At 35.5% G+C, this 26,366-nt stretch overlaps 2 protein-coding genes and 1 long non-coding RNA gene across 6 annotated transcripts; 2 read left to right on the top strand and 1 right to left on the bottom strand.

The window, feature by feature from the left end:
• Nucleotides 1-1,461: 1,461 nt before the first annotated feature.
• LOC104878888 (uncharacterized) lies at nucleotides 1,462-2,587 on the top strand. Its single transcript, XR_785494.2, has 3 exons — nucleotides 1,462-1,566; nucleotides 2,122-2,167; nucleotides 2,278-2,587. It is a non-coding gene; the product is annotated as an uncharacterized LOC104878888 (long non-coding RNA).
• Nucleotides 2,588-5,893: 3,306 nt separating this feature from the next.
• On the top strand, nucleotides 5,894-7,522 carry LOC104878892 (uncharacterized). Its single transcript, XM_010649805.3, has one exon. It carries the CDS (start codon nucleotides 5,894-5,896, stop codon nucleotides 7,520-7,522), a length of 1,629 nt encoding a protein of 542 aa, XP_010648107.3.
• Nucleotides 7,523-20,988: 13,466 nt separating this feature from the next.
• Nucleotides 20,989-25,150, bottom strand: LOC104878535 (uncharacterized). Of its 4 annotated transcripts, XR_009465416.1 has the most exons (12): nucleotides 24,537-25,150; nucleotides 24,283-24,423; nucleotides 24,098-24,193; nucleotides 23,421-24,001; nucleotides 23,224-23,308; nucleotides 23,064-23,144; nucleotides 22,869-22,961; nucleotides 22,516-22,751; nucleotides 22,372-22,447; nucleotides 22,159-22,278; nucleotides 21,222-21,420; nucleotides 20,989-21,128 (listed from the first exon to the last, which is right to left on the bottom strand). XR_009465416.1 is itself a non-coding variant. In XM_059735992.1 (11 exons), exons 1-10 carry the CDS (start codon nucleotides 25,107-25,109, stop codon nucleotides 22,165-22,167), a joined length of 2,076 nt encoding a protein of 691 aa, XP_059591975.1. In that variant the 5' UTR covers nucleotides 25,110-25,150; the 3' UTR covers nucleotides 21,639-22,020; nucleotides 22,159-22,164. The 4 variants fall into 4 exon arrangements, 3 of the variants coding, with proteins under 3 accessions (XP_059591975.1, XP_010647392.3, XP_059591976.1); XM_059735992.1 differs by lacking the exons at nucleotides 20,989-21,128; nucleotides 21,222-21,420 and adding an exon at nucleotides 21,639-22,020; XM_010649090.3 differs by lacking the exons at nucleotides 20,989-21,128; nucleotides 21,222-21,420 and having other exon boundaries at nucleotides 22,061-22,278; nucleotides 24,537-25,149.
• Nucleotides 25,151-26,366: the final 1,216 nt, after the last annotated feature.

Below are 26,366 nucleotides of genomic sequence, written 5' to 3'. Positions count from 1 at the left end.
GTATAGGGAAACCCAGAAATGGAAATAAAAAAAGTCAACTCACCAGGGTTTTTCTTTTGTTTTGCTTTTCGTTTTCTCAGGAACCAAACGGTGGGCGATTGCAAGGCTTTTCTTTGGCCGAGAGTGGTTTTGTGCTTTGCTTGGGTGGTGGGAAAAAGGTAAGGAAAGAAAAGAAATTAGTGTCTTAGAATATTGAGTTTCAAGGCTCTGTTAGAGGAGTTGTTTGGGTGTTTTTTTGTTTGAGTTCATTTTTGAGAAAAGATTTCTAGGCTACTGATTTTGTTTGAGATTACAAAGAATGTGGGTATCGAGTATTTGGGTTTTTGTGTGAGATCACGTTTTTTGCCCCAAGAATTTGCTGCAGCTTTACCCCATGAATCAGTTGCTTCCCTAAAATTGCTGGTTCCTTCTTTTGAATTTTTTGTTTGATTCCAAGCAGATGATTGAGCTCCATCAGGGGCCTTCGATTGATTCCAAGTTTCAGCCCCATCTCTTGTCATGCTTCCACTTCCTGTACTTGTTCCTCTATTCCAACCTGATCCTTGTTTATCCCAGGCCTCAGCTTGGGCACCAGCTATTGACTGGTTCCCTGCAGACCACTGGCCTTCATCATCATTTTGAGATGACACGCCTGCTCCTGCAGCACCGCAAAGTAGGAACAATTTGAGATTGATAAGAGATTCTAAATCTACACACAACCATGAGTGTTTTCATAAAGATGAATCATATGTTTTGCAATAAACTAGATGATTGACAAGTGAATTGATGATTGCAATAAACTAGTTGATTTAGTAAAGCCAGCTGTAGAACTTTAGTAGCAGCCAGGATCAATGACAAAAAGATAGCAACAATAACACCTTTGCAATCCCCAGTTCAAGTAACCATAAAGATGTAGACAGTGAAGTGAATACTGCCCCAAGCTTGGAGAACAACCATAGTTTATTATTTATTTTTTGGTGGTGGTTTTGGTTTCTGTAGCAGTGTAAACCATCAAATTGGGAAGAGTGTTACATCTTATAGGGTCTGTCCTTTCTGATGGTACAGGATATTGGGCCATTAAGAAACAAAGCATTCATAGAATGGAAACGAGGATCTTGAGATGGATGAGAGTGAAAACAAAAAAGTGCAAAGTTAGGAATAAAAGGAAGTAACCAGTATGGCAATCTGATTTATGCTAAAGGCACCATAAACATGAGCAAAACCCAAATTGGACAAGTATCAAGGAAGTTACAAAAGATATTGTTGGTCAATGATTAATGGAAAGTATGCCCCTTAATAAAGTAAAATGGAAGATTACGATTCATTTAACAGACACGTGTGATGATAGAATTTAGTTGATTAAGTTTATAAACTGATCCATCTGAGATAGCTCCTGAATCCCAATTACCAAAATGCAACAAGTTATAAATTATGAAGTTCACTTCAAAAAGCCAATTTGTAAGTAATAAATGGTGAGGAAGGATGGACCAGCTTTTATGAACTTATGGAAGCCATTGTTGAGCAGCCACCGCCTTGTGCATCTACTAATCAATTTTCTGCAGAATTCTGCTCTTTCATTTCTGCATGGTAAAGATTGCAACTATCCTGGTTCACTATTTTTGCTTGGTAATGTATTAGACTGTGTTCAAGTTCTTGCATCTTAGCTCCCAAGTTGATTTCAATCATTTTTCTTCATTCTTAATCTTTATAAATGCAGTCATGCTATTCTATTGTATAAGATAAGCTTGACTTGTGCAAGCTTTGTGTCTCAATACCTCAGCCTAAATCTTTCCTTCATTTTTCTTTTCAGATTATTATTATTATTATTGTTCTTGTTTAGGGATTTGTGGGTGTGGAGGGTGGTTGCTTGAGTTTGGTAAGCAAGGGTGGGTGGTGTGGACTGTAGGGGGGCTGGGGTTGGTTTTGTCTTTTGTGCTCAAAATTGATACTAGGTTGTTCTGTTACTGGTTGTCATATTTTTGTCATTTCTGTCATGTGTTGAATATATGATATTCAGTATCTTGTGTCATACACCCATATGGACACTTCAGTGTTTTTTTTTTTTTTTGCCTTCGATTTTTAAGGTTTTCAATCCCTCTGGTTTTCTGAGAATCATTGCCTGAGTTCATTTGTGTATTTCAGCATACAGAAAGACCCAAATGACAGAAAGTCAGCGCATGAACTTATGGTATATCTATAATCTCTGCCTGTCTTGCCTCTTTATGATTCAATGGTATATGCATAGGATAGATGTTTTCTAAGCACTCAAATTGATTCTTTGTTTCATGTGTGATCCAGGCACATCCTTTTATCAGCATGTACAGAGACTTGAATGTTGATCTTGCAACATACTTCACCAATGCAGGATCTCCACTCGCTACATTTTAAAAGTTTGTCTGGTATGTTCTGTGCTTGGTAAATCCTTTCTTGAAAATGCAAGTAGTCAACTTCCTTGAGTTGAGCTTCTAAGGTGGGCTAGGCCTTTCCAAATGATGTTTCTCATGTACTGGCAGTTTGCTTCAATCATGAGACATGAATTTTAACTTTGTCATTCCTTTCTCCTGCTGTTACATAGATAATAATACTCTTCTCTTTCCTTTTTAAGCCACCATTAAGAGGGTGTTTAGTAAATCGACTTAATCACTTAATAACTCAATTTAAGTCATTAAGTAGATTAAGCATGTTTGATAAAATACCTTAATATTATAACTTAATGTTCTTTTTAACTTTAAGTATGAAATTAAATTAGTTAACTTATTCTTAATTTTAAATTCTTTTTACCTTATTTTCCCACATCAATGAAAGTATATTTTAGAATTATAATTCAACATCCATGACTTATTTTTTGTAATAAATATTAGGGGAATTTATGTAACCATACACCAAGGGGCAAAATTTTGCCTTTCGGAAACTTAACTTTTTACTTTTCAAATTCAATGGATTTTGTGAAAAATAAATCACCTTTCATACACTGTAATAGTGATATTGAGACCCTTCCAAAAATACCCTCCTATAATTTGACATCTCTCCTAGTTGGATAAGTTGCTTGTTGTCCACTTAAGCCAATGACATGACTCAGTTACATGTCATTAGCCAGCTAGACATTCCACATGGATTGATGTTTTAAACAATATTTACCCCCAAATATCTTCTTCTTTCTTCAACCAAACCCTAACACCAAAAACCCATGTTCTTTCTTCTTCGTTCACAGGCACAACCCATCACAAGGCGAAAGGATCCATAAAAAATCTGGTAGGTTCTCAAATCGCGATAACCCATCAACCCCAAACGAACCTCCAAACTTGATCTCTTATTTTGTTTCTCCTTCATCACCATAAGGAAGACGACATCTTCATTTTCCCACCAAAAATTAATCTGAAAACAAAAGTCCAAGTGCGAACCCCTTAACAAAGGCCAGGTAGACAAAAAAAAAACCCATTTCCTTCTTCTTATTTCAGGAGTGACAGTCATTTTTCTCCTGGTTGTAGTTCCTATTTTGCTTTTATATCGAAAAAGGAGAAAGAAAGAAATTGAGAGAACGAGATAACGAAGAATAAAAATATTGTAGTTGCATTTAACTTTTAAAGCAAGGGTTTTTCCAGGTGATATATATATATGTTATTAAATTTTGTAATAACTTTATATTTTGATTTGTCATTTTGATTCTTTGAGATTTGAATAATGTCATAGTTATGTGATTTGTGCAATTTTGTGATTTAAACTTGATTACATTGCATATTTCTACATGTTCAATGTCCATTAATATTGTATCTAAATTTATATTTTAATTTATTTAGGGTTTATTTGAAATGAAATATGGCTTAAATTTTGATAAATGATGGGAAAATGAGATGGTGGTAAGCTATATTGATTTTGTTTTATTTCTGAATTGTTGTGTTTGTGTTGTATGTGGTTGTTGGGAAGAATACGGAAAAGAGAAGAAAAATATGAGTATTGCATGTGAAGGGAATACAATTTTTAGGAATGTTCAAACAATTTGTTGTTTAATGTTGTTTATATGGGATTCGAGATGTTTTGTTGTTTAATGTTGTTTATCTGGGATTCCAAAATGAGTAATTTGAGTGATCTTTTATAGTTGTTAATTGGTGAATCTAATGCATGGGAAAAGAATTCATGTTTAGTCATGAGTAGATGAGTATAAATTTTAAAAATGATTGGGATTAAAGTTTGAATAAATTTCTTAATAAAAGTTTTGAATTTGTAATGAATAAGGATTGAATTGAAGAAGAAAATAAAACAAATTTAGTAAAGCGGGCATGAATTTATGTGGGAATTAGGGAAAATAGTATTGGAGCCTTAGGTTCAAAATTGATGGTCACAACCACAAATATGAAATTTGTTTTGTTTATGTGTGTAGTAGTCATAGTAAGGGTCTACCCTTAGATGAAGGGGTTGGCCGTAATCCAGTTAATGACATTTGGATGAAATTATTGTTTTCGTAAGAGGTTGCAGTAAGTGAATTAAAAGCTGACCCATTTGTTTGGAGGTAGACCCTTAGTTGTAAATATTGTTGTGGTTTAATCTGGATAGTAGGCAAAATAAAGGTTGACCCATTTGTTTGGAGGTCGGCCCTTGGTTGTAAACATTGTTGTGGTTTAATTTGGGCAGTGGGCAAAATAAAGGTTGACCCATTTTTTTGGAGGTCGGCCCTTGGTTGTAAACATTATTGTGGTTTAAGTTGGGCAGTAGGCAAAATAAGGGCTGGCCCAATTGTTTGGAGGTCAGCCCTTGGTTGTAACATTGTTATGGTTAAATTTGGGCAGTGGGCAAAATAAAGGTCGACCCATTGTTTGAGGGGGTGGCCCGAAGAGAGTGAAATTAGCACAATTTGGCTTGAAGAGTTACCAAAACAATGGTTAGCCCATGAATTGAGAGGTTCACTCCCTAACTTATATAACATAACAAATTACTACGAAGTAAAATAGAATAATTGCATTGCTTAATGTTAAGTATACACTATGCATGTCTATATTTACACCATTAATTGTAAACTATGAAATGTAAATGAAGCTCGTTTGTAAAGTTTCAAAGATAAATGATGTATTAATATATGATGGTCATAGGCATGATAATCAGTTTTGTTATAAGTAAGTTGGTTTATGCAGTGTTATTAAGAAATTAGTTAATTGTTTCAGCTTGACTAAAGGTTCATGCTTCTAAACAGGGGCTGCACATGATCGAGTAGCATTTAAATGGATCCAAATAATACAATTTATTGTTATCTGCACATTGGAGGAGAGCTAGTAAGGGATGAACATGGCAATGTGGAATATATGGGTGGGAGACGAGAGAGTCTAAGTTTAGAACGATCAATGACATATAATGATTTTGTTTCAAGGATTTGTGGGAAAATGAACATCAATATAGTGGGACCAACATTTTCATATACTCTCCCGTTTGATTTATATGCACTTCAACCATTGAAAAATGATGAAGACTTGACAAACATGTTTCAATTTAGTGACCGATGTGCACGTGTATATATATGTTTAGCATCAACAGTTGAAGATGATGAAACGATTGAGAATGGAGGACAAGGGTAAGTTATATCAAAAAAATATATAATCTTAAATGATTCCATGTATTTATTTATTTTGTAATATTTATGCTTATTCATTAGATGTTATAATGCAGCTTGAACGAAACAATCGTAGGGTCTAACTCACTGGTCCCATATTCAACAAGAGATGTTGATATTAGAATGCAATCACGAGGATTTCATCAAAGATGTGCTGAATCACATGTTGGTCCACTAGAGTCAAGCCGTTTTGAGAGTGCAATATTGGGTAGTGGGCATACCTTCTCAACTGCAAATGAATTTCGGGATGCAATATATCTCATGTTAGTAGGAGGCCGTTTTAGATATAAGTTTAAGAGGAATTGTCTTAAGCATATGACTGTAATATGTGTTGTTGAAGGATGCCCTTGGAAAGTAACTGCTCGTGCTGTTGGGAGAACAAAAATAGTTCAAGTGCATACATTTAGAAATGAACATAACCACTCTTTAGAAGATGTGTCAATTTCCGAACCAGTAGTTCGTTGTAATCAAGCCACAGCTATGATTGATGATGTTATTCGTTCAAATCCAGATTACTTACCCCGTCAAATATGTAAAGACTTTCGTCGACAATACGGAATGCAATTGAATTATTGTCAAGCATGGAACTTGAAAGAGAAGGCTAAAGAACGAATTCATGGTGTGCCGCAATGTTCGTATAAGTTGTTACCTTGGTTATGTACAAGGCTTATTGAAACAAATCCAGGGACGATTGCTGAATATAGATGTTCGGATGATGGTCATTTTATGCAATTGTTTGTTGCCCTTTCAGTGTCAATACATGGGTTTCAACTGGGATGTCGGCCTATTATATCAATAGATTCATCCCACATGAGTGGGCCATACAAGGGTGCTTTATTTTCAGCTTCTTCCTATGATGCTGACGATGGCATGTTTCCACTTGCTTATGGCTTATTTAGCTCTGAGAATTACGAGGATTGGCTTTGGTTTTTAGAGAAATTGAAGATGGTCATTGGTGAAAGAGATGTTATAATAATATCTGATAGGCACCAAGGGATTATCCGTAGTGTTTCAGAGGTATTTGGTAGTGAAAACCATGCACATTGCTATCGTCACATTAAAGAAAACTTCAGTAGCTTTCTAACAAAGCTAAACACTAAAGGGAGAAAAGGAAAGGAAAATGCTTTGCAAATGCTTGATTCTATCGCCTATGCTAGGTTAGATTATGATTATGAGGTTGCAATGGATACCTTAAGGACATTTAATCATGATTTGGCGAAGTGGGTTGAAGAAAATAACCCTCAACATTGGGCAATCTCTAAATTTAAGAAGATACGTTGGGATAAGATGACAAGTAATTTGGCCGAGTCTTTCAATTCTTGGTTAAGACATGAACGACACCATAACATTTGTGTTTTCTTCATCGAGCATATGGATAAGTTAGGATCTCTTTTAGTCGAGCATAAAAATGGACTTGTAAAATGGAATGGGTGTATTGGTCCTAAAACAGAAGAAAAGATTGCATTGAACATTGGAAAAGGTGAAAATTATATCACTTATTTACACTTGGGTAGTTCGATGAAAGTATCCAATGGAAAAGCATTCCTGGAAGTGAACTTAATGGAGCGAACTTGCACATGTAAAGCATGGCAAATGTCTGGAATCCCATGTGATCATGCTTGTGCAGCTATACGGCGAATGGGGTTTGATGTATCTGATTATGTTGATGACTGGTATAAGTATAATTTGCAAGAGAAGATATACTCTAGAAGCATGCGTACTTTGGTAACGCATGACATGCCAATGATTGATGAAGATGGAACCGTTCGTGATGCCTTGGGTCATACTTATCCCTTTCTTAATCCTCCAACCACAAACCGACCTCCTGGAAGACCTAGGAAACGTCGAATCGAGTCTCAATTCATGTCAAAAAAAACAGTTCATTGTTCTCGTTGTAATCAGCCTGGGCATAATCGTGCGACATGTAACAACCCATTGCTGTAAGTTTTTTTTTTATTAAACTTCATAATGTAAGATCGACTTTATATTAGTATGAAATAGTTTGGTAATCTTCGTTATTGTTTCCTTGATTATAAGCAATGAGTAATTTATTGGATTTGAAGTGTTTGGTGTATATATATTGTGATTGTATGTTGTTCTTCAATATTATGGGATATGTTACATGATAATGTAATTGTAATAGCAAAATATGTACCTTGGTCATTATTGTTCAAAGATGGCATTGAAGTGACATAGATTCATATGGCGTCCTTGGCAAAAAAACGAGATTGTTAACTAGTGGGCATAATCTTGGCGAACCTTTACATGTAGGGGTTGCTGCTTTTTGGCTGATGACCCTTAAGCATATTATTTAGTTTTGTGTGAAATGGGCAGTAGCCAAAATAAGGTTGTGCCTGTTAGATCATAGGCAACCCTATCGTTTTTCATCTTTAAAATTGGTTTCGTGTTATGTGAGGTGTCTGTAAAAGGGAGGTTGAACCATTAACACCATGGGAAGGCATTCAAACATTAGTTTAATATGTTATGTGCAGAAGGCAATCTAGGGGTACACCTTCCATTTGAAAGGCATGCCTATGTGTTAATGATATTATATAACTATACTACATGCAGAAGGCAAAGCAGGGGTGCACCCTTGGTTGCATAGGTATGCCCATGGGTATGATAACTTTATTGGGAAATTCTATATGCAGTATGCAAAGTAGGGGCACACCCTTGATTTTAGGGGCATGCCTATTGCTAAAACCATTATATTGGTAGGCTATGTGCAGTAGTCAACCTAAGAGCAAAAGCTTTATGGAAGACACATAAATGTGGGTGAAAAACTTCTTTTTGTTAAGCTACTTACAGTAGGAAAAAGAAAGACATGACTCTCTGTCAGAGGCATGCCTTTAGGATGACTAGAGTTGAGGTGTGGGTTGGGCAGTAAGGCAAATGGAGGCATATTGATAGCTTAAAGGTTGGCCCTTGATGTTCATATGAAATAAACGTTGGAAATGATTCCTTGTTGATTCAAAATCATAGATTTTTTCTAAAAGTTTAATTGTTCAATTTTTAATTTATTTTTTATTATCTTAATTTTTTTAACTACTTTTTTTATTTAGCTCATTAATAATTTTTTTTATTTATCCGTTTACTTTTATTTAATTTCAAAATTTTGTATTTTTAAATATTACAAAAATAGTTGTGCTTAGAATATGTTACAATATAACAAAAAATATAATGAAGTCCAAATATTTTATAACTAAAAATTAATTTGATTAGATAAATGATTAATAATTTTAATTATTTAAATAAATTAATTTTAATAGAAAAATTGCCACAACATATTTGTAATAAATTTTTAGAAATCATATCTCAAATCAAATATTTGATATAAATCAATTTAGTTTTTATTTAAAATTTAATAAAATATATTTTAATAAAAGTATTTTTTAATTTTAAAATAAATAACTTAAATATATTAAATGTAATTATGACCCATCCATGCTCAGATGGAGGTCCCGGAATCACTAGACTTGGATGTACCAAATTTAATGAAGGATGTACCAAATTTAATTAAGGATGTACCAAATATTGTTAAAGATGTACCAAGGGCTCCAAAGTGTGATCCGAAGTGGGGATCGGCTCCAAATCACTCTGTTATGGGTTTCTAAATAAAATAGTGGCTCATCCATGGTCAGAAGGGGGTCCCGGAATCACTAGGCTCGGATGTACCAAATTTAATGAAGGATGTACCAAGGGTTCGAAAATGCGTTCCGAAGTAGGGATCGACCCCCAATCACTTTTTTATGGGTTTCTTAAAGAAATTACAGACCATCCATGTTGAAATGGGGGTCTCGGAATCTGTCGGATCGGATGTACCAAATTTAATGAAGAATGTACCAAATTTTGTGAAGGATGTACCAAATTTTGTGAATGATGTACCAAGGGTCCAAAAATGCTTTTCGAAGTGGGGATAGGCCCCAAATCACTTTGTTATGGGTTTTTAAATGAAATTGTGGCTCATCCATGGTCAGAAGAGGGTCCCGGAATCACTAGGATCGGATGTACCAAATTTTGTGAAGGATGTACCAAGGGTCCGAAAATGCGTTCCGAAGTGGGGATCGACCCCCAACCACTTTGTTATGGGTTTCCTAAAGAAATTATGGACCTTCCATGTTGAAATGGGGGTCTCGGAATCTGTCGGATCGGATGTACCAAATTTAATGAAGGATGTACCAAATTTTGTGAATGATGTACCAAGGGTCCAAAAATGCTTTTCGAAGTGGGGATCGACCCCCAATCACTTTGTTATGGGTTTCTAAATGAAATTATGGACCATCCATGTTGAAATGTGGGTCTCGGAATGTGTCGGATCGGATGTACCAAATTTAATGAAGGATGTACCAAATTTTGTGAAGGATGTACCAAATTTTGTGAATGATGTACCAAGGGTCCAAAAATGCTTTCCGAAGTGGGGATCGGCCCCAAATCACTTTGTTTTGGGTTTTTAAATGAAATAGTGGCTCATCCACGGTCAGAAGAGGGTCCCGGAATCACTAGGATCGGATGTACCAAATTTTGTGAAGGATGTACCAAGGGTCCGAAAATGCGTTCCGAAGTGGGGATCGACCCCCAATCACTTTGTTATGGGTTTCTAAATGAAATTATGGACGATCCATGTTGAAATGGGGGTCTCGGAATCGGTCGGATCGGATGTACCAAATTTAATGAAGAATGTACCAAATTTTGTGAAGGACCAAATTTTGTGAAGGATGTACCAAATTTTGTGAATGATGTACCAAGGGTCCAAAAATGCTTTTCGAAGTGGGGATCGGCCTCAAATAACTTTGTTATGGGTTTTTAAATGAAATAGTGGCCCATCCATGGTCAGAAGAGGGTCCCGGAATCACTAGGATCGGATGTACCAAATTTTGTGAAGGATGTACCAAGGGTCCGAAAATGCGTTCCGAAGTGGGGATCGACCCCCAATCACTTTGTTATGGGTTTCCTAAAGAAATTATGGACCTTCCATGTTGAAATGGGGGTCTCGGAATATGTCGGATCGGATGTACCAAATTTTGTGAAGGATGTACCAAATTTTGTGAATGATGTACCAAGGGTCCAAAAATGCTCTTCGAAGTGGGGATCGACCCCCAATCACTTTGTTATGGGTTTCTAAATGAAATTATTCACCATCCATGTTGAAATGGGGGTCTCGGAATCACTAGGATCGGATGTACCAAATTTAATGAAGGATGTACCAAAATTTGTGAAGGATGTACCAAATTTTGTGAATGATGTACCAAGGGTCCAAAAATGCTTTTCGAAGTGGGGATCGGCCCCAAATCACTTTGTTATGGGTTTTTAAATGAAATAGTGGCCCATCCATGGTCAGAAGAGGGTCCCGGAATCACTAGGATCGGAAGTACCAAATTTTTTGAAGGATGTACCAAGGGTCCAAAAATGCGTTCCGAAGTGGGGATCGACCCCCAATCACTTTGTTATGGGTTTCTAAATGAAATTATTGACCATCCATGTTGAAATGGGGGTCTCGGAATCACTAGGATCGGATGTACCAAATTTAATGAAGGATGTACCAAAATTTGTGAAGGATGTACCAAATTTTGTGAATGATGTACCAAGGGTCCAAAAATGCTTTTCGAAGTGGGGATCGGCCCCAAATCACTTTGTTATGGGTTTTTAAATGAAATAGTGGCCCATCCATGGTCAGAAGAGGGTCCCGGAATCACTAGGATCGGATGTACCAAATTTTTTGAAGGATGTACCAAGGGTCCGAAAATGTGTTCCGAAGTGGAGATCGACCCCCAATCACTTTGTTATGGGTTTCCTAAACAAATTATGGACCTTCCATGTTGAAATGGGGGCCTCGGAATCAGTCGGATCGGATGTACCAAATTTAATGAAGGATGTACCAAATTTTGTGAAGGATGTACCAAATTTTGTGAATAATGTACCAAGGGTCCAAAAATGCTTTTCGAAGTGGGGATCGACCCCCAATCACTTTGTTATGGGTTTCTAAATGAAATTATGGACCATCCATGTTGAAATGTGGGTCTCGGAATGTGTCAGATCGGATGTACCAAATTTAATGAAGGATGTACCAAATTTTGTGAAGGATGTACCAAATTTTGTGAATGATGTACCAAGGGTCTAAAAATGCTTTCCGAAGTTGGGATCGGCCCCAAATCACTTTGTTTTGGGTTTTTAAATGAAATAGTGGCTCATCCACGGTCAGAAGAGGGTCCCGGAATCACTAGGATCGGATGTACCAAATTTTGTGAAGGATGTACCAAGAGTCCAAAAATGCGTTCCGAAGTGGGGATCGACCCCCAATCACTTTGTTATGGGTTTCTAAATGAAATTATGGACGATCCATGTTGAAATGGGGGTCTCGGAATCTGTCGGATCGGATGTACCAAATTTAATGAAGAATGTACCAAATTTTGTGATGGATGTACCAAATTTTGTGAAGGATGTACCAAATTTTGTGAATGATGTACCAAGGGTCCAAAAATGCTTTTCGAAGTGGGGATCGGCCTCAAATAACTTTGTTATGGGTTTTTAAATGAAATAGTGGCCCATCCATGGTCAGAAGAGGGTCCCGGAATCACTAGGATCGGATGTACCAAATTTTGTGAAGGATGTACCAAGGGTCCGAAAATGCATTCCGAAGTGGGGATTGACCCCCAATCACTTTTTCATGGGTTTCCTAAAGAAATTATGGACCTTCCATGTTGAAATGGGGGTCTCGGAATATGTCGGATCGGATGTACCAAATTTAATGAAGGATGTACCAAATTTTGTGAAGGATGTACCAAATTTTGTGAATGATGTACCAAGGGTCCAAAAATGCTCTTCGAAGTGGGGATCGACCCCCAATCACTTTGTTATGGGTTTCTAAATGAAATTATTGACCATCCATGTTGAAATGGGGGTCTCGGAATCACTAGGATCGGATGTACCGAATTTAATGAAGGATGTACCAAATTTTGTAAATGATGTACCAAGGGTCCAAAAATGCTTTTCGACGTGGGGATCAGCCCCAAATCACTTTGTTATGGGTTTTTAAATGAAATAGTGGCCCATCCATGGTCAGAAGAGGGTCCCGGAATCACTAGGATCGGATGTACCAAATTTTTTGAAGGATGTACCAAGGGTCCGAAAATGTGTTCCGAAGTGGAGATCAACCCCCAATCACTTTGTTATGGGTTTCCTAAACAAATTATGGACCTTCCATGTTGAAATGGGGGCCTCGGAATCTGTCGGATCGGATGTACCAAATTTAATGAAGGATGTACCAAATTTTGTGAAGGATGTACCAAATTTTGTGAATAATGTACCAAGGGTCCAAAAATGCTTTTCGAAGTGGGGATCGACCCCCAATCACTTTGTTATGGGTTTCTAAATGAAATTATGGACCATCCATGTTGAAATGTGGGTCTCGGAATGTGTCAGATCGGATGTACCAAATTTAATGAAGGATGTACCAAATTTTGTGAAGGATGTACCAAATTTTGTGAATGATGTACCAAGGGTCTAAAAATGCTTTCCGAAGTTGGGATCGGCCCCAAATCACTTTGTTTTGGGTTTTTAAATGAAATAGTGGCTCATCCACGGTCAGAAGAGGGTCCCGGAATCACTAGGATCGGATGTACCAAATTTTGTGAAGGATGTACCAAGAGTCCAAAAATGCGTTCCGAAGTGGGGATCGACCCCCAATCACTTTGTTATGGGTTTCTAAATGAAATTATGGACAATCCATGTTGAAATGGGGGTCTCGGAATCTGTCGGATCGGATGTACCAAATTTAATGAAGAATGTACCAAATTTTGTGATGGATGTACCAAATTTTGTGAAGGATGTACCAAATTTTGTGAATGATGTACCAAGGGTCCAAAAATGCTTTTCGAAGTGGGGATCGGCCTCAAATAACTTTGTTATGGGTTTTTAAATGAAATAGTGGCCCATCCATGGTCAGAAGAGGGTCCCGGAATCACTAGGATCGGATGTACCAAATTTTGTGAAGGATGTACCAAGGGTCCGAAAATGCGTTCCGAAGTGGCGATCGACCCCCAATCACTTTGTTATGGGTTTCCTAAAGAAATTATGGACCTTCCATGTTGAAATGGGGGCCTCGGAATCTGTCGGATCGGATGTACCAAATTTACTGAAGGATGTACCAAATTTTGTGAAGGATGTACCAAATTTTGTGAATAATGTACCAAGGGTCCAAAAATGCTTTTCGAAGTGGGGATCGACCCCCAATCACTTTGTTATGGGTTTCTAAATGAAATTATGGACCATCCATGTTGAAATGTGGGTCTCGGAATCTGTCGGATCGGATGTACCAAATTTAATGAAGGATGTACCAAATTTTGTGAAGGATGTACCAAATTTTGTGAATGTTGTACCAAGGGTCCAAAAATGCTTTTCGAAGTGGGGATCGGCCTCAAATCACTTTGTTATGGGTTTTTAAATGAAATAGTGGCCCATCCATGGTCAGAAGAGGGTCCCGGAATCACTAGGATCGGATGTACCAAATTTTGTGAAGGATGTACCAAGGGTCCGAAAATGCGTTCCGAAGTGGGGATCGACCCCCAATCACTTTGTTATGGGTTTCTAAATGAAATTATGGACCATCCATGTTGAAATGTGGGTCTTGGAATCTGTCGGATCGGATGTACCAAATTTAATTAAGGATGTACCAAATTTTGTGAATGATTCCAGGACCCTCTTCTGACCATGGATTAGCCACCATTTCATTTAAAAACCCATAACAAAGTGATTTGGGGCCGATCCCCACTTCGAAAAGCATTTGTGGACCCTTGGTACATCATTCACAAAATTTGGTACATCCTTCACAAAATTTGGTACATCCTTCATTAAATTTGGTACATCCGATCCGACAGATTCCGAGACCCACATTTCAACATGGATGGTCCATAATTTCATTTAGAAACCCATAACAAAGTGATTGGGGGTCGATCCCCACTTCGAAGAGCATTTTTGGACCCTTGGTACATCATTCACAAAATTTGGTACATCCTTCACAAAATTTGGTACATTCTTCATTAAATTTGGTACATCCGATCCGACAGATTCCGAGACCCCCATTTCAACATGGAAGGTCCATAATTTCTTTAGGAAACCCAAAACAAAGTGATTTGGGGCCGATCCCCACTTCGGAACGCATTTTTGGACCCTTGGTACATCATTCACAAAATTTGGTACATCCTTCACAAAATTTGGTACATCCTTCATTAAATTTGGTACATCCGATCCGACAGATTCCGAGACCCCCATTTCAACATGGAAGGTCCATAATTTCTTTAGGAAACCCATAACAAAGTGATTGGGGGTCGATCCCCACTTCGGAACGCATTTTCGGACCCTTGGTACATCCTTCACAAAATTTGGTACATCCGATCCTAGTGATTCCGGGACCCTCTTCTGACCATGGATGGGCCACTATTTCATTTAAAAACCCATAACAAAGTGATTTGGGGCCGATCCCCACTTCGAAAAGCATTTTTGGACCCTTGGTACATCATTCACAAAATTTGGTACATCCTTCACAAAATTTGGTACATCCTTCATTAAATTTGGTACATCCGATCCTAGTGATTCCGAGACCCCCATTTCAACATGGATGGTCAATAATTTCATTTAGAAACCCATAACAAAGTGATTGGGGGTCGATCCCCACTTCGGAACGCATTTTCGGACCCTTGGTACATCCTTCACAAAATTTGGTACATCCGATCCTAGTGATTCCGGGACCCTCTTCTGACCATGGATGGGCCACTATTTCATTTAAAAACCCATAACAAAGTGATTTGAGGCCGATCCCCACTTCGAAAAGCATTTTTGGACCCTTGGTACATCATTCACAAAATTTGGTACATCCTTCATTAAATTTGGTACATCCGATCCTAGTGATTTCGAGACCCCCATTTCAACATGGATGGTCAATAATTTCATTTAGAAACCCATAACAAAGTGATTGGGGGTCGATCCCCACTTCGGAACGCATTTTCGGACCCTTGGTACATCCTTCACAAAATTTGGTACATCCGATCCTAGTGATTCCGAGACCCTCTTCTGACCATGGATGGGCCACTATTTCATTGAAAAACCCATAACAAAGTGATTTGAGGCCGATCCCCACTTCGAAAAGCATTTTTGGACCCTTGGTACATCATTCACAAAATTTGGTACATCCTTCACAAAATTTGGTACATCCTTCATTAAATTTGGTACATCCGATCCTAGTGATTCCGAGACCCCCATTTCAACATGGATGGTCAATAATTTCATTTAGAAACCCATAACAAAGTGATTGGGGGTCGATCCCCACTTCGGAACGCATTTTCGGACCCTTGGTACATCCTTCATAAAATTTGGTACATCCGATCCTAGTGATTCTGGGACCCTCTTCTGACCGTGGATGAGCCACTATTTCATTTAAAAACCCAAAACAAATTGATTTGGGGCCGATCCCCACTTCGGTACGCATTTTCGGACCATTGGTACATCCTTCACAAAATTTGGTACATCCTTCATTAAATTTGGTACATCTGACCCTAGTGATTCCGGTACCCCCTTAGTGCCATGGATGGACCATAATTTAATTTGGCAACCCATAAGTGATTTATTTCAAAATTTAAAAAATACTTTTATTAAAACATATTTTATTACATTTTAAATAAAAAGTAAATTGATTTATATCAAATATTTGATTTGAAATATGATTTCTAAAAATATATTACAAATATGTGGTGACAATTTTTGAATTAACATTCATGTATTTAAATAATTAAAATTATTAATCATTTATCTAATCAAATTAATTTTAAGTTATAAAATATTAGGACTTCATCATTTTTTTTTTGTAGTAAATTATGAGTAGAACTATTTTTCTAATATTTAAAAATACAAAATTTTGAAATTAAATAAAAGTAAATGGGTAAATAAAAAAAAAAGTAATAATGAGCTAAATAAAAAAAGTAGTTAAAAAAATAAAGATAATGTAAAATAGAATGATAATATAATTTTGAAATAAAGTATTAGGTAATGACAACGTTTTTTTTTGTAGGAATGAGCATGAAGGAAAACTATGGCCACCGCCTTCATGTCATACACATCCCCAATGGTATTATAAACTTTGGAATCTTATGTTATATGCAATACACAAAATAAGGGCCCACCCTTTATTTCACAGGCATGCCTATGTGTCGAAGATGCCATGTGCAGTAGCCAAATTAGGGGCAGACCTTTCATATGACATGCATGCAAGTGGGTGAAAACCTAATCGTAGTTATTATTTGTGCACTATCAAAAAGAGAAGCATGCCCTTGTGCAGGTGGCATGCCTTCATAGTGACTTTATCTTACTTGTTGATTGGACAGTGTGGTCATGGGAGGCAGACCCAACACATGAAGGGTTGGCCCTACACATTCACATTGAAATAAAATGTATGGATAATTGATTCATATGTGTTAAAGCCTAAAATATAGAGTCAATACATACTATGATTGGAAAATAGGCAAAATGTCATTCAGACATTCAAAATAACTTAAACCAACCTCATAACTAGCATCACATTTACACATAAATATTGCATAGAGTGTTGACAATTGGTGCAAGAGAGTATAAAGTTTACTGATGATTAATGAAAGCATGCATATTGATAAGCATTGGAAAGCGTTAAAGTAAAAGGAGTTAAGAAGTTGTTTGAGAACGAGATTTTATAAACTTATTACAAAATCCATGAAAATGTTGTGCGCACACATACGCATTCGGTTGTAAGACGGATAGAAAGTAAGGTTATTCCTCTCCATCAGTCGGTGCATCTTCGTCTTCTTCATCTCCACCATCATCATCACCATCTTCCTCGTCATCTGTCTGTGATGGCGTAGGAGGTAGAGCATCAGGGTGCAATGCTTTCCATGCTGCAATGGAACGATCGCATTATTGACGCACAATCTTCAATTGATTGTTCATTGATTTGCACATTGCGTAAATATCCCCAAGCTGAGAACTTTTAGTTGACCTACGCGACGAAGAGGATGATGTTTGTTTGTCTATCGACATTTTCATGCGCATAGGTTGCATGCGCGGGATTGACTCATAAGGCAGTGTCTTGAAATCCAACCCTGCATTTTGTAAAAGCAAGCAAACAGTTGAACCATATGGTAATGCACGTGTGCTCACATTACTACGCCGTGCCTCTATCATGTTATGGCAAATAAGTGCGGGCAAATTAATTTTACTGCGACGTGCCATGTGAAACAGAATATGCAGAACATATAGTGTAAGCTCATTAAGATGACCCTTCTTATTCAAGACAGTATGAAACAATATCAGACTTAGAATCCTGTATTTTGGAAGTAGAGATCTACGTTCAACGCTTGTACCCAACTGAAAAGAATGGCCGCATAATTCCTTTGTTATTGTGTCTGACATTGCCTTGATATCAATCTCTGGAATACAAAAGTTAATAGCTTTCTTGGGTGTTTCCAGAGAGAAGGTGCGTCCAATAAGGGATGGGGAAACCCGCACAGCAACTCCCTTGAATGAAGTGTGAAATGAATATTTCTCCTCATCAACATTTCTGATATTGCTGTAGAATGCTCGCACAGGAGTTGGATAACATTCTTGCGTTAGCTGTATAAATGGTCTCAATTTGTAAAAATCTAGTAACTCAGCAACGCCATGTTCTTCAAACCCAGCAATTAGTATGACACGCTCAACGGCAATTGGTCGTTTTGCTATGAGCTTATCACATTCGTGCTCATCAGGTGGGTGGCGAGGCATGAAAGGGTCATGTTGGACTTCCTCAGGTACAGTTGACGTTGAGCCATGTCTAACCTTCTTTTTAGGCGGCATGATGTTTGGTCCTTGTAATGGCATTACATATTGTTAAAAATTCAGTGATGGAAGTTAGAGATGAAAAGTTTCAATTCATTGCATCCAAGCCAACCACAAATAGCTTAAAAAGGAATTCAAGCAACTTCCAAAAGAGTGGTTGCCACAACCAAGAGAAAATATGTGCAGAAAACAATGAAAAACAAACCTTATTGTTGTTGTTATTGTAGCAAATTGTTGACGATTATGCCAGTGAAAATCTTACAGTGAAATGGTAGAGTAGCTAAAATGGAGGAATGGGTGGGTGGAAGAGGGAGGTTGTGATGTGCAACGTGTATAGTAGAAAATGAGGTGTAAATGGGAATGAATATGAGTTGTTGAGGATGTGATGTCAACCAAACTGAGTAAATGGTTGAAGTTGGAATGGAGGTCCGCCTGTGCACGAGATGTGGCTAGTACATACATGCATTTAATGTTCCATAATGAGTGCATAGTTACAAGTCACTAAAAAAGGATGGGATGAAACAACGTGAATAAAGTCTTCTACAAGCCTACAATTGGAGACTATCATTATGTGGAGTGAATGTGAAGTTATTATGTGGTAGGTGCATCATAAATATTGGTAATATGAAGTCTTCTACAAGCCTACAATTGAAGACTATCATTATGTGGAGTGAATGTGAAGTTATTATGTGGTAGGTGCATCATAAATATTGGTAATATGTTGACCTCTAGTTATTAAATGTCCACTGTGGTACAATCAAATCAAATGCAACAAAAGGATGTACCAAGTTTTTGTTCTCGTTGACATAAAATGGCCAAATATTTATCAAATAAGTGTAATGTAGTTGATATAAGTATGAATAAATATAATATTTATTAAATTTTTATAAGAAAAGTAGCATTAATTGATTTAATATATTTAAGAGATTTATTTTAAAATTAAAAAATACGTATATTAAAACATATTTTATGACATTTTAAATACTTTAACAAATGTATCATTAAATTATTAAAAATGCTAAAAAAAACTTTCACAATTGACAAAAAATGTGCATGGACTCCAATTTTTTCCCATAAAAACAGTAGTAGAAGTTTATTTAATTCAATTTGGAAAAAAATGACCCATATCATTAAAAATAATTATTTTTAAAAATCATCCGTAAATATAAAATTCTATGACTTTATTAATCTGATAGCTACACATAGAAGCTAATCACCTTGCTAAACAAAGATTTATTACCAGTATGATATTTTCCATCATGCCAAACGCTGCACGAGTATGCAATTTCGTTTTGTAAATGCTTATATCATCCACAATCATTTAAACCTCCATAAATGATCAATAACTATTTGTATTTCATGGCATTGGCAGAATTGAACCTTTTGGGAATACAAGAAATAATGTTGATGGGACAAAATTAGAACTTCTAACAAAGTACATAAATTGGAAAGGTAAGACAAATTGAGAAACCAAGAAAGAACCACCAGATTTAGCACACATTTAGGGTTCCATTATGAACTTTCATCATGAAACATTTCCTAGAATCAATAGCTAACTATTGTCCCCAATGCAAACCAATTGGCATCTTTTGCAATAGAAATACTTGTGGTTGATGAGCCCAATCACAGAACTTCATGAGCTTTCCCATAATACCTGTTTATAAACAGTGCCTGAAAGGCATTCCAAACAACAATAATTACTATTTAAAGATTAATGAGTCATACTTATTTCCTGAAAAAAATGTAGAGAGGGCACAAATAAGATAATGCAATTAGCATTCATTAACAAGTGTCTGCTCTAATAGAAGAGGCCAAATTCATTGATATGCTACAACCAATCAACTATTTTTTGTACTTATTCACAGAATGGATGGCAAAACATACCCTCAATAAACCATGGCCAAGTGAAAACAAGGTGACTAAACAGAAAAAAACTCAACTTAATTAGCTAAGTAAAAGTTAAACCATTTAGAAATAGTGTCATATTGATCCATTTGGATACCAAGGAAAAAAAATGGCCACATAATGACAAAGCTTTTGGGCGATCAGTTAGTTGATATTAAAAATAGCAGACATGTTATGTTAGCATGGAACAGATAAATAAATTAAACATATATTCCATCAAGAGATTATTTTTTTACTATTTATGTAGGGAACGACTTATAGCAATACACCATGATCTTGAATATCGCATTAAGGCCAGCTTCAAAATGCACAAGATTCATAGGCTATCAATAGTCTCATATGGAGAAACAAAAATAGTGGTGTCAAAGATATTCTGTTCTTTCAATAGAAGAAATGTTCAAAATTGTACCTTAACATTTTAGAGTTTTTGTCAATGAAGAATAATCGGAACAAACTCTAACAAATTATATCTTATGCTCTCTCTAGCTTTTAACATGACTGTCCATATTAGATTGTGTTGATTGGTTGGGCTCTTGATGATTATAGAGAGGTGTTTTTGTTAATCTCTCAATCTAATTGCCTTTATGTCTTATTTCTAAACTTCTTGTGTACATTTGTGCACCTTCTTTTAATTAGGTGGTGTTAATAATATTAGCTATTGCAAAAGAAAAAATAAATTGTACCTTAACATTTGATATGCCAGGATTATCATCGGTCTGGACTGAGTAGAACTTGTTAAACTTCATGTTTTCAAATGCTGCTTTAGTCTATTAACTCATTTCTGCAAGGCCTTTTTCTAGGCTTCTCTAGCCTACAAGAAAAGGAATTGACAAGTACTCAACATATTTGAAATTTATGTGCAAGACCAAAACTATTGTAACGATTGGTATCTGTTATAAAATACCTGTCTATTGGCTTTTTTTGCATCTCGGACATTGTCTTTGACAAAATTATGAGCAACCAAAACAATTTAAGTTCATGGTATGGTTAATTACATGCAAGAGCAAGCAATTACATGCATATCATCAATTACAGATCACCTTAAATGCATCCTTTTGATCTGCATCAAATTCATTCTCCTCAATCAGCTTATCAGTGACCTCCTAAAGATAAGAGAAGTACAGTTAACCACAAGATGTAAATAAAACATAATAAAAACCTATAAAGCTTATGAGTAATGAAGGAACTTATTCTTTTAGAGGGTTCCTTCCACAACACTCCCCTAGGAAATATTAAAGCAGGAACAAGTCGTCTTTTGTCTTATTAAATGTCTAACCATCAAAAATCACTCTAAACTAAGTTTAATATCAATTGATTTATAGATGTGAGACAGCTAAACCCACAATAAGATGGTAACAAGGATTCTTTCAGCTAAACAGAAAATACAGCCATTTGACCAAATTGGTTTACAGGGTTGTTGAATTATCTAATAATTAGCTCATGATTATACATAAACATAGAAAATTGGGGATAAGTTTAAGCAACCAGACCATGTCATTACAATATTATCAACTGATTTAAACAGGTTATATGGAATAGCACAAACGATTTATGGAAGCATTAAGAAATTGTCAATAATATAACCTTATAAAATAAAAATGTCATTTACTATAGTTTTATATATATAGGGAGGAGATAGCACCTAACCTGGTAGTCAAATGAACCATGCATGCATTGGAAGCAGTCTTGATAACTTATCCCTTCTATTGTACCATAAAAAAGACATGACATAGCCTTAAAATCTATTATTCACTATCGATGACCAAGTTGAAGTTTAAATTTGAATGTATAGTTAAAAAATTGAATGAAATAAAACAAAAGAAATTAATTGTGAAGGTTACCCAATACTATTCTGCATCGTTGGTTGACCAAATATTAGCTGTAACCATTTCACCAATTTCGTTTTCGCTATCAAGAACCATATGAGTTGCAAATTTCAATCTTTCAAGGCTCATGCGTTCCTACACACTAAACTTATGTTAAACCCTACATCCCGGTAACATTTAACATGTACATTTGAAAATAAAACCATAACATCATATTTAACAACTTACAGAATTAATGGTTCTATTAAGACCACTTCCATCCCAATGTTGCATATAGAGAATAGCATACATCCCAGTATGACATCTGCAATAACAAGTATGACCCAATTAGGATTGAAAATGAATACATGAAAAAAAAAATATGTAACTAACAATTTTGGATCGCCATCGATATCTGCATACTGTGGATGTAAATTATTTATATTCACATCATTCCGTTTGAAGGAATTTCTTAATAACTGCGACATAAATCCAACTACTTTGAAAGCTTCATTAACAAAGTGAACACGTTGAATGCTATTATATGATGAAAGTAGATCCACCCTTTTAGCCTCCAAATTGATTACCATGATGACCCATTCATTAAATTGGAATAAGGGGATATAAAACTACAAAACAGACAATCATCATAACAACACTGAAGGCTTAAATATTTGAAATATAAATTCGAAATTATTAAAAAATTGTCATCAATCTATGTAATCAATACAATAGTCAAGCATTACCTGGTTGCAACATTCAAGATTAACACAATAGCTACCTAATCTTTTCTTGAGTGTTGATTTTGAGGTAGACTTGCTCATTGAACCACATATTTCCTGTAAAAAGTTGTTGAGAGCATAGTAACAATGTATGACTAAAGTTATACATGCATCTTATATTAGGGACAAGATTTGGTGTACTCGAGGAAAAAACCTCACCCCAAAGTATGGATTAAAAAAGTGTCTGCGATAAGGATTCTCTTCTTTTGCATTCATGTATCGGCAAAACATGGAAATCACCTACATAATGCCTCTTCATTAGTTAAAATGATCAATGGAAAGATGAAAGTATTTTTTTCTTATTTATCATAAACCTTACCGGAATATCAATGAAGCTCTCCCCTACTAAGCATTGAAATTGTTCCCGTGTCACGCCATAGCCACCATATGCACAAAGCATCTCACTATTAATCACATGAAACACAAGACGTGAGTAATTTTTTTTGTTTTCTAGATAAATCCATAATCATAGTCTTTTAAGAACAATACTTGCTAAACGTGTGATTTGGGACTAACCTTGGATCTTTTGACTCGTCAAATACATAGTCGGCAACATGTGTCTCTTCCTCCGTCAACCTTTTATATTTTGATACACATAATTGTACAAAAGGTGACTTACACGCAGCTGCTCGTTGCCTATGACGACGTACTTTCATTTTTACTCTTTGTGGTCGTATTTCTTCTGAGGCTTGTGGTGCTACATCCACATTGTTGTTCATGCACGATTGCACTAACACCAACATATTGTGTGGCCCAGGGTGAAGGGGATCCTCGTTTGAAAAGAACACACCATCTTCTACGTTGGGTCTTTTTGACACCCCTTCATTTGTACATCCAACATCATCTTCAAAAGATCTTCTTTGACCACCAGAATGAACAGGTGAATGTTGTGGATTATTTGTATAAAATGGTGCACCACTTTCATTAACATGTTCATGAAAATTTAACGGTTGGCCTTCATCTGTGCGATAATGTGAAGAGGTGAAACGAGTCCTCAACACTTTCACGTCACGGTTGTATGATGCAATAAGACTATTAAGATGACTTTGTGCATCGGTGATTTGACGTTGTGTTGCCTCCATGCGAGCACAAATAACCTAAGTCAAACATAATGAAGGAACATTAAATGACATATATTTAAACTAAGCCTTAATATAAGTTACTATTCATAGTCATTAGGTATGAAGGATTACATCAAAGTCTTCATTCTCATCTGGGTCAACTGGGTCATCAACTGTAGGAGCCTTATTTTTTTTTGTTTCATCTTGCTCCGCCGATGTGCTAACCAACTATCATTGCAAAACATGTAAATTGTCATCCCAATAATATAATTACAATGGTAATCAACTATCTTAATATAACTAAAAGCTAATTATACCTCAACTTTGCCAAATCCTCCAAGCATTTCTAACTCCAACTTGATGCGTTGCTTGACCAAAAAATCATTCCATGCAGCAATGCGAGGAGTGGTAAGTTCCACATACATGGCTGGAAAATTAGATATTGAAAAGTAGAATATCTGTTGCATTATATAAGACATAATTAGTGGTAACATCATGGCCAACATAGTGTATAACCATTATTGAATATCTAATACATGGACATATACTTATAAATAAGACAAAAAGTTACCTGTAGAAACATCAAACACCCTTTAATCCAAACACTTTCCTTCCTCCTATGTTCATGTATAGCTTGAATAAAAAATTCTAAGACATATTCTCCCCAATTTATGTTCCCAAGTAACTGCTCTCGGGGTGTATACCATAACGAGTGACTACCTTCCAAACGAGAAGTGGGTGCCAATAAGGTTGCACAAGCGAAAATCAAGAAGACCCGCTTAAATTCCTCCATATCATCGATGCCAACCATCATTGACTCTATATCTTGCAAACTCGGCATTTGACTAGCTTTAACACTTCCCTTCTCAACAATTAACTTTCTTCCACTATGTGGAATGCCCATCGTCATCCCAACATCATGACATGTCAAAGAAACCTTCTTACCCCCAAATAACTCGAGTTGGGAATAAGCAATGTTTGTGTTTTTTATCAACCAAAAACATAAATCTAAATTAACCTCCTTACAACCTAATTGCAATAGCCCACCAAAACCAAGTTCTCGTATTACATCCTTCTTCACTTCTGAGAGCAAATGGATTCCAGAGAGGAATCTACGGCCAGAACAACGACACCGTATGTTCATATTATCACTGCATTAAACAACCATAATTCATTAATAAATTAATCAAATGTTAAAGACATGTGAACATGAATATAGTGTTCCTATATACATTCATCATAATTATTACACAAATATAACATATATTAACAAAGAAATGGGAAACATTTTGTTACATCATGTAAATGATAATCATTGACATCGGTTTCCTCTAGCCTTTCAATAATATGGTTATCAATAAGGGTGAAATTGTTATATATAGGCTCACCCACTATGATACCCACTGCAAAAAAAAAAAAAAAAACAGACAATGTGCATTTTAGTGGGGCAGCCAATAAAAACAAATGGTACGCCTCAAAGTTACATACTCATCTAACCAAATCAATATAGTTTAGGGAAAAGTGGGATTTGATTCACTAATAAGAAAATATATGGTAAAAAGAATCCCAAATATTTTAAATTAGTATTATCTTCATCTATTTAAAAATAATTTGAAATACATGCAATGAGTTATCCAATTATTCCAAAAAATGTCATTTTATTTTTTATATTATTCAAATCAATTGAGAACTACACTCCTCCATATAAATGTTTCCTTATTATTTTAGATTTTTATTATTATTATTTTATTATTTAAGATTTTTTTTCCTCTAGAAAAAAACACCTTATAGGATTCTTATTTTAGTTTTCTAAAAGTTTAGGAAATATTGTCAAACAAATCATATTTAATCATAATTACCAATTCAAGAAGTAATAAGATTGTTTATTAAATAATAAAGAATAAACTTCGTAATATATAATTATTTTAATATTATAACAAATTTATTATTGAAAAACTCTAATAACAAATTTTATTCATTATTATATTAAACAATTATTAATATTATATAATAAATAGAAATTTATTATTGGTTTATTTATTATCAAGAATACAAATCTATTTTTAACTTATTAATACTATAATAAATTCTGTTTTTTTTTTTCAAATTATTACTTTATAATGTTTTTAGAGAAAAAAAATTCCCAAATAATAAAATAATAAAATAATAGAATAATAATAATAATAATAATAATAATAATTTAAGATTATTGACAACTACACTCCTCCATATAAATGTTTCCTTATTATTTTAGATTTTTTTTTTATTATTTTATTATTTAAGATTTTTTTTCCTCTAGAAAAAAACACCTTATAGGATTCTTATTTTAGTTTTCTAAAAGTTTAGGAAATATTGTCAAACAAATCATATTTAATCATAATTACGAATTCAAAAAGTAATA

The sequence above is a fragment of the Vitis vinifera genome, chromosome 3, assembly GCF_030704535.1.
Source record: "Vitis vinifera cultivar Pinot Noir 40024 chromosome 3, ASM3070453v1".
Taxonomy (NCBI): domain Eukaryota; kingdom Viridiplantae; phylum Streptophyta; class Magnoliopsida; order Vitales; family Vitaceae; genus Vitis; species Vitis vinifera.
Note: the sequence above shows the minus strand (reverse complement) of the source record. Positions and strands in the feature narration are given on the sequence as shown.